Source organism: Aethalodelphis obliquidens, unplaced genomic scaffold (genome assembly GCF_003676395.1).
Source record: "Aethalodelphis obliquidens isolate GAN/ISIS:26980383/991018 unplaced genomic scaffold, ASM367639v1 scaffold17, whole genome shotgun sequence".
Lineage (NCBI taxonomy): Eukaryota > Metazoa > Chordata > Mammalia > Artiodactyla > Delphinidae > Aethalodelphis > Aethalodelphis obliquidens.
The window spans coordinates 7991625-8000883 of NW_020837961.1; the positions used below are offsets into that span (position 1 = coordinate 7991625).

The 9259-nt window shown below is 42.3% G+C and overlaps 1 protein-coding gene across 1 annotated transcript; it reads right to left on the reverse strand.

Moving 5' to 3' along the window:
• Positions 1-3742: 3742 nt before the first annotated feature.
• Positions 3743-6760, reverse strand: GPRIN3 (GPRIN family member 3). Its single transcript, XM_027117261.1, has one exon. The coding sequence runs from the start codon at positions 6653-6655 to the stop codon at positions 4307-4309; it is 2349 nt and encodes a 782-aa protein (XP_026973062.1). The 5' UTR covers positions 6656-6760; the 3' UTR covers positions 3743-4306.
• Between the last annotated feature and the right edge of the window lie 2499 nt (positions 6761-9259).

Below are 9259 nucleotides of genomic sequence, written 5' to 3' on the forward strand. Positions count from 1 at the left end.
GCTTCATTTCTCAAATACCACTTAGGACAAAGCTGGAGAGAGTAAACAGCGCCATCTCCATGGCAGCATTGTAGACGATTAGTAAGTCAGACAGGTAGAGGCCTACACAAGGCTACAAGGGCCCAATTTTCAGTAAAAACACATATATGCAAATCTTACCCTAATGTATTGTTTTTCTTTATACTGATTCTTAAAAAGTAGACAAGGGATGTGGTAAATTATGTGGTACTAGAAATGGACACATTTTTTAACACTTGCACAATATGTAGGAGGAAGAGAAGACAATTTCTCACATTTTGGCAGCAAAACGGTAACGAAGTGGATACAACAGAACCAAACAATTTACATTAACAGCATACTCATATATGTCCTCTGTAAACAAATTTTAAAGTCACATCGTATTCTAGTCTTCACGTGGTATATATACAGGTATTCCCCGAATGATAGGAACTCCTAGAGATGAGAGGAAGAACATTAGAATAAGCTGGGAACTATAAAACCCTGATACTCTGAAATGCAACCCAAAGCTGTTTTCCTCTTCTGCTATCTACTTTCAGATAAGCTCTTATTAAGAATTTGGTTCCAAAATTCAACCTCTAGGTATACGTTACACATGCATATTCAGTCCAATTTACTTCAATTATGATATTTAACCTATAACATGGAAAACAATGGTATCCAAAATAATAAATATTAGACAATTCTATAGATTAAACACATCAAAAATCAAATTGTAGTCAATATAGCTGACTTGTCAAGGTAGGAAAACACAGTAATAATTTTTATAAATATTTTTATAAATTTTGGATGCAAACAAAAAGGTTTCTGGTTAACTTTCTGGTTAACAAAATGTTTAACTTATACCACTGATCCAAAACACAAAGCTTAATTAGGATTTTACTGTATAGAAAGTAGTTGGTCTGTGGCATCACGGGTAATAATCCAGAAAGACATAATTAGAAAAGTACTGGAGATACATAGATATGACAGTTGAAGGGATCACATTTTTTGTATAGTCATAAAGATAGAAAAATCAATATTTAAATTAAAAATTCTAATATTCACTGGGTAAGCATCTTCACATTTTAAACATTTAGATATTCGAACTCATCTCTCTTTTGCTACTGGTTTAAAAAATATCTTATACTTATTTACTTAATAAAATATCTCCTCCATTTATATCAACAACTAAAATGCATTAAAAAGGACCAAAACATAACTAAAAGAAATTAAGGAGAGAAACAGCTTTTAACCCAATGTGTGTCATGCAGGTAAGCAAAAGAAGAGCAAGTTCCAAGACTGTGCCATGAAAATTATTTTGAAACTTCATTTGTTGAATGAAACTACGGAACCACAAATGATGTCCTGAATGTGTACGCTGTGCCACAGATGGAAGTGAAAGAACGTTTACAAATGAAGGTTTTGTCCTGAGGGTCCTTAGGGGATCATAATGCGGAAACGCTGCCGTCTTAAATGGGCTCCTGTTCACTGGAAGAGCTACTTCTGTGACTTGTTTTTCAAAGCTGTCCCTTCTATAAGATTCAGTAAGCGAGAAGAGAGCTTTTATTTTGTGACAGTCTTTAGAGCGTGGTAAAGATCGAAAGTAAAAAATTAAAGGTTAAGAAGTCAAGGTTAGTTTCAGTCCCAAAGAAAACCAGCTACAGTGACTCCATCACCCATTAAGCTTTCATCTGAGGGGCATAACTACAACACCAAATTCAGTTTTAATTTATTGAATTTTCTTAATTTATTTTTCATGTGTGACCAATGCCTACAAGTCTCTTCAGCCTCTGTTTCCTTTTACTATTTATATAAATCATGTGGTTACTCCAAACTCATGAAAACAAATATTATTACCAGATGCTGAATTCTTCCTTTTCTCCTCCTATTTTAATGCAGGGAACAGCCTGTTCCAGCCACTTCAGAGCAGAGGGTGACCTGGGGCCCGCCCATCTGGAATGGGTACTGCTGACAGCTGCCACTGTGTACAGAAGGTGTTCTCCGTGTGTACACAGCACGTGTGAGGGAGACAGCCAGTGAGCGAGACGGGAGGGAGGTTACATACTGGCAAAGGCATCTTCTACAGAAGTGACGTGAACACTACGACACATGGGTATTTAAGGCCCAAAGAGAGAGTTTTAGACTCAGTTCATTAATAATAATTTGGCTGCTAATTTGATGGTAATTTCTACTTTAGATAGCCTTTTTACTAGAGGCCAATCGGTAAGAAACTGAAACATGTGCTTTATTTAAAAATTCATTGTAAGTTTGAAGTCTAACAACTCTAATTGCCATTCTCCGGCTCTGAGAATGCTGTGACTGGTCTACTTATACAGGCTTCATCGACAGTCCAATGGCTTTGAAAGGAATCAATGTCTATTTACTAATTTAGGTTATGTCCAGTGTAGCTTGTGGTGTTAAAGCTTACGTATGAGATCCAAGCACCACCCTATATTCAGAATCTTCAAAAGAGAATTAAAAAAAAAAAAAAGCCAAAACAGAAACTGTGCATTTACTGCACAAATGGCATTTATGAATCTCTGGAGAGAGAATACTGCTCATCAAGGGCAGTGCATTTAGAGAAGGCAGCCAATGTCCCTCCAAGCTCTAACAGTGATTTTCTAGAAGCAAGGTGGAAACCAGCAACCTCCCTGCAAGTCCAGGAGGGGAAGCCTTTCAAGGACCCTCGCTCACTCCCCTCTTCCTCACTACCCTGACTCAAGCCACTGTTGGTCACCCCAGCCCAGTGCCCTGCACAGCACTCATGGGCCCCAGGGACACGCTCCCCTTATGGAGACAGGAGAGGGCTCAGCTCAAACAGGTGCCTGTGTTCTCAAGGACCAAGCCCACCCAAAGCTCAAAGCATGTTTTTGTAAAGGCGGCTTCTTTTATTGGGTTTGAAGGATGAGATAGGATGGTATTTCTCTTAAAATCAAGAGGCTTGCAGAGGTTACCTTTTTACCACAGATTAGACGTAAGTAATTAGACGACATTAGTCTACATACAAAAACAGTAAGCGAGCTCATTTCTATTTGACTCCATTTTCTATGAGAAGCTACTGAACCAAATCAAAACAAAACAAAAAACTGCATCCTGTTTACAGGAGTTTCAGTTAAACCTGTTGTTTTTGTTACTCAGGAGGCTTTCTTTTTTTCAACACAGAAAAAAGTGTTTGGTAATTGGCTATTTCTAATTCCTTACCAGAACCGTAACTTTCTCAGTAGAATGTCATCGGAGAACACCTGAACAACATACGATTTAGCATTATCAATAATTTGAGGACTCTCTTCAAGAATTCAGTCGCACGTCCTTCCTCTAGGGTAAGGAAATATGAATTTAATCTAGTTACAATCACAGAGATGACTCTTTCCTTCAGTGCAGGAAGACTCTTTCCTTCATGTTTTATGTGGGCAGTAATCATAGTCAAATGCTGTGCTAATTTTTTTCCTAATATGACTTTCTTACGTTTATTAACGGGTATAACAAGGTTCATCAAAAGGGTAATCTGCAGATGTTTACAAATATTACTTCATATTTGGCATTTTATGCATTTAAATGCTTTTATTTAATATCTTCTGGCCGAGGAATGAGTCAAATTTGTTTCTTTTTTTTTTTTTTTTTTTTTTTTTGCGGTACGCGGGCCTCTCACCGTTGTGGCCTCTCCCGTTGCGGAGCGCAGGCTCTGGACGCGCAGGCTCAGCGGCCATGGCTCACGGGCCCAGCCGCTCCGCGGCATGTGGGATCTTCCCGGACCGGGGCACGAACCCGTGTTCCCTGCATCGGCAGGCGGACTCTCAACCACTGCGCCACCAGGGAAGCCCTGTTTCCATTTTTTACATGGTATTTCTCATCACCTACTTGAGTTTTGTGTGGTATCAGCATTTTTATTGCAATGGACTAGAAAGCATAACCGTGTTTTCACTAAGAGTGTTTTTGCTATTTTTAATATAAAGCAGGGATTTTAATGGAAATACCACAGTGTGATAAATTGAGTAATACAAAATGACACGGGTAATGATCATGTTATTCTATAAGCAACATCATAGTAAAAAACCCACTGAATGTTATTTCCTCTTAATTAAGGTCGTAAACCTTCGGTGAAGTTTGCTTCTTTTCTTTCTTTCAAACTGAAATGATGTATTATTTATGGACCCCCAATCCAAGGACGCCACAATCCTTAATAGCAGTTTCCTCAAGTTAATGCTTTCTCTTCCTGGTCTCTCAGAAAACACTAAGCTTTGACATAGACAGAGGGCTATCTATGAAGACCGTGAAAGCATACAAGGGCTCCCGTACATGTTCCTTTTCAATCTAATACAGAAGAAGGAGCAGGACGAATGCAGCAGTTGGGCCGTCGGAAGTTCTGCAACATGGACTGGAAAACACTGGGCTGCCTGCCTTTGAGCTTTTTATTGGAAGAAGTATCCGAGGAGATGGATCTCCGGCTCTGGCCGCTTTGAGATTTGATTAATTTCTCGTGTTCCCTGATTTGTCGTTGTAAATGGTTCTGGATGGCGACGCCCAGGGACTCTGGGTCCAGGGAAGCGCCGTACACCTCCCAGGTCATGCCCTGCTCGTCCCACACCACGTCCCGGACACGCTTGGACTGTTTCAACTGCAGCCTGGCGTCAGCACCCAGGTGCTTTTTCTTCTCTCCCGGAGTGAGTCCCACCTGGGCGGCAGCTGCCGTCACGTTTAACTTCTGCTCCTTGAGGAACTCGCTGACCCGGCTGGCCCGGCGGGGACTGGCTTTGACGGAGCGAGAAGGGGTTCTCTTGCCAGAACCGGGACTGGAGTCCCCCATGGAATCAGACGGCAGGCTTAGGCTGGTGGCTGTCTTGGGCTGTCTATTTTCTTCCACGCCGCCCTCCTGGCTCCTCCTAACTGGGGAGGGTGTAGGGCTGGCAGCTGAGGCGGTGCCTCTACTTTCTTGGGATTTAGGATTGAGCAGTACAGTTTTGGCCTCTGCCCTTGCCCTCGGGTCCAGGATATCGGTGCCATAAGATTCTTGTTCTCTTACTATCTGAGGAGATGCAAGCGTCTTCTCTCTTGTGTCCCCTTGATTCGTGAGATCCGAGTTCCCGGACTGGTCAGCCCTGCTGGCAGGGCCACAAGAATTGGAGAGTTTCCAGTCTGGGTCCGGTTTGTGGCCATTGGTGGCTTCCGCTGCAAACTCAGATGGCTTCGTTTCAACTTTCCCTACTCCGTGACTTGTTTCCGCTTGACATCCTGCACTGATAGAAATCTGGTCACTGAGGCTAACTTTCAGGGAGGTAGAATTAGTACCCAAAAGCTGTCGAGAGGCGGGCTCTTGCCCCACCTGGGTCATTCCCGCTGCCCTCCCATCTTCTTTACATGTAGCCTGAGCGTTACTGGATGCCACGTGGATTGATGAGGTTTTAAGGACCTCAGCCGGTAGGCTCGCTGATTTACCTCCCCCCCGGAAAGCTGCAGAAACAGCTGCAGCTGACTGGATGTGCACCTCTGGCGTGATGCCAAGGCACTGACCCGCCTCCCGGGGGGCTGGGGTGCTTGCAGACAGCTCCAACGTGTGGCTTACGCGGCCACTGCCGCGGCAGACGACACGCAGCTGCTCCTGTTCGAACTGCTCTGGAGCGGGGGTTTCCTTTAAGAACGCAGTGAGAATGCTGGGGCTGGTAGACACCGATCTGCTCTCCACACTGGCCACTGCCTGCACCTCAGCATCTTGCTGAGCCCTGGGGGGAACCTCCTTGATCTCATTTTCCGCTTGGCTGGTCATCGTACTCACTTCTCTGAACCTTGCCCCCTGAGGCTGTGCTGGCGGCAGCATCTTCTCTGGATCTGGAGGAAACACGGACCCTTCGCTAGGGAGGTGGGATGATTGGGGTGCCACCGAAGTCACGGCCTGGGGGTCTGAGGTCGTGGGAGAGGGTGGTCTGTTCTCCGAACATCCGACTTCTCTGGCTGGAGATTCCCAGGACCTTGTCTGGGAATCGCAGACGGCTTGCTGCCTTGCCCCTTCAGGTCCACCTACAGGAGCAGAGGCGGGACTGAACGCCTTGGCTGCTGTATCTGCAGGTTGCACCATTCCCTGGATTGTTTCTTGAGAAGGAGAATAAGCGGGCACCTGATCTTTGCCACGGATCCCTCCCACCGGACAACTTGACTTCTCAGCTTGCTCTCCGTCTGCAGTTCTCTGTGATTTCACCAGGGTGTCTTCAGGTCCTGATGGGAGGCTGGAGTTGGGCTGGTCCCCTGGGATGGCCGGGTGGGTGTGCTGATTGGCTGGTATGGTGAACGCTACGTGTATCAGATCCTTTCCTGCCGCAGAACACGGGGCTGGCGCTGCGGGCTCCCTGCTCCCTGGCAGCTGGGTATTGCCAGGAGAGTTGAACGTGGGAGATGCTTTCCCCACCTCATTGACAATGCCAGCAGACGACATGGCTGGCTGCGCGGCCTCATCCTCACTGGCCTGCATCAGGGCCTCAGCAGCTGTCCTGGGACTGAGGTCTGGCTCTGCAGGAGTGCCAGAAAGGCCATTGGTGTTCCTACCCAGGACGGCTGGTTGAGTCTGAGGTGAAGCAGCCTGAACCTCTCCCAGGTCCTCTTCTTTTCCAGAAGCTGCAATCAGGGAAGTTTTAGCCGATCTCAGAGGGTCAGGTACAGTCCCCATGGAATTTCTCTTCGGGAAAATCTCAGAGCTCTCCCCTGAGCAGCGCTCCCACTGGGAAGCAGTCGTAGCTCACAGTGAAGATGCAATCAGAGATGATTCCTCTGAAGGACCAATCTGTGAATCAAGGAAACAGTACCATTAATACAGTATTTGCGGATTGAAACTACACCAAATTGTCACTTGTATGAGATCTCATAAGCCCATGAAAACTTCTCTTCCCATATCTCTTGATATAAAAATAGATCTTGGGAAGAAAGATTCTGGAAAAATTATTTTAATTATACAGGTATTATTTTGATATATTAGTTTCTGCTTGCATCCCATCGCTGTCTAGCAAATAGGTTTTTAACGTATTTACCTATGCACTTGATAACTACCTCATTTGAGTAATCCGATTTACCAGGTATCAGAAAATCCTATAAAGCTACTGTAATCAAATGAATAAGTATTGAAATGGGCCTAAACAGATATGCGGAATAGAATATCTCGAAATAGATCCAGATATAAATGAGGATTCAATATATGATAAAAAAGGCGTTTCAATTTGGTGACAAAAGGATGCGTTATTTAATATAAGGGGCTGGCAAACTATTCAACCAGAAGAAAAGAAAACCAGATCTTTATCTTACACCAATTCCAAAAATAAATCTTAGATGGACTTAGAGAGATTGAAGGTTAAAATGGAAAATAAATAAACAAATAATCCTGTTAAGAACATGTAGGATCATAAATATAACCCAGGGGCAGGGTAGGAAGGCTTCTTCTGGCAAAGGCAGAAAATACAAAATCTGTGAGAGAAAACATCAGCATAGGTGACTTAAAAATGACAAAATTTTTGCATATGGCAAAAGATGAGGAACAGGTACGATAGGTTTAAAAACGTTTGCAACCCTGGAGGACAGGCAAAAATATCTGTAATATAGCAGAAGCTCTTAAAAACGTACAAGGAGACAAAATAATCCACTGGAAAAATGGATAAAGAATATGAAGGAACAGTTTGCAAGATAGGAAATCCAATAGCCAACAGTCTTATGAAAAGATGATCAAATTCATTTGTACTCAAAGAAATGCAAATAAAGTAACAACGAGATTTTACTCTACACCAATTGCACTTGCAAAAACTTAAAAAAAAATGTTATAACAGCATGGCCTGCGGAGATCTAGTGAAGGGAAGTATTTTCATTAATTGTATGTGCAAATGTGTATTGTTGCAGCTTTCTTAGGGAAGCAGTTTTGCTTTTTTTTTTTTTTTTTTTCAGTTTTGCTTTTAAAACTAAAAATACACACGTCCTTGACTCAGTGATCCTATCCATAGAAATAAAATACCAGCATATGTAGATATACGTACAAGTATGTTTATTGAAGTACTATTTGTAGAGACAAGAAATTCAAAATAAACTGATCTCCTTGATTAGGTGGGAAGGCAGAATAAATCATGACAAAGCTCTACGGTACAGCATTATACAACCACTAAAATAAACAGTTAATTAGACTATAACTTTTCACTTGGGAGAAATTTCCCCAAGGTATGGCTGAATGAGAAAAGCAAGGTACAGAGAAGAATATACATGTTTTCATTTCTGTAAAACAATGACCTAAAACACTACATATGTATGTGTTATGTGGGTGTGTACAGATGTGTTTGTGTATGATTATGTAAATTCTAAAAATATACAGAATGAGACATACTAGGTGGTAAATGGAGGGAGTGTGATGACTTTGGAAACAGGGAAAAAGAGATGGAGGTATCCAAAAGTATTTTGGATTTTAAAAGTACATTTTAAAAAGTATATCTGAATTTTTTTAAGTATTTATGAAAATTTATTCATGTGAGTTTATGCATAAACATTTTTTAGAAAGGAAAACCAGACTCCAGCAATGGTTCAGAAATTAGTAGATGACAGTTTTAATATTACCTCTATCACTCATAAGTTCTGTGACCTCATGGGAATCACTTAGTCTTTCTGCACCCCAAATTAACTCATTGGTGAAATGAATTATGTGATTTCTAAGGACTCTTCCAGATCCAAAAATCAAAGATCCTACTGTTTTGCATAATAAATCAAACAGCACAATCTTAACTTCAGCTTTAGGGGCAAAGTAAGGCAAAGGCAAATCTGGTTGAGCCCAGATTTTGAAAATAAATAATTTTATATTTTGGTTCCATGTTATTTGGCTGATCTATCATATGACATCTAACAATAAATCCAACTTATCTTCTTCCCCAAACCAGCTCTTCCTTCTAACGTCATTATTCATATTAATGGGTTAAATATGCTTGGTCTTGACAGCTTTCTGCTCATTCAAACCATGTCCCCAGGTTTATACTCCATTTCTTCCTTTCTGGAGTTTTCTATCGCAATCACTTGTTCTGGCGCCAGCCCATCTTTCCTCTCGCTGTTTCGTACCTGTCTTTATTATACCTTTAGTCCTCTCTCTGAGCCCCTCATCCTCAAACAGCCTACCCATTCTTCAAAGCCCCACTTAAATCCCATATCCTTTCTGAAAGCCTTCTGAGGCCTTTCAGGTCATAAAGTCTCTCTCTTTTTTCAAAATCCTACAGCTATGGTCATCTGCGTCCTTTGTATTGTGCTTTTTATGTAC

Bases quoted from the DNA above. Each gene is read 5' to 3' on its own strand.
- GPRIN3 (XM_027117261.1), bottom strand. From the start codon at position 6,655: ATGGGGACTGTACCTGACCCTCTGAGATCGGCTAAAACTTCCCTGATT.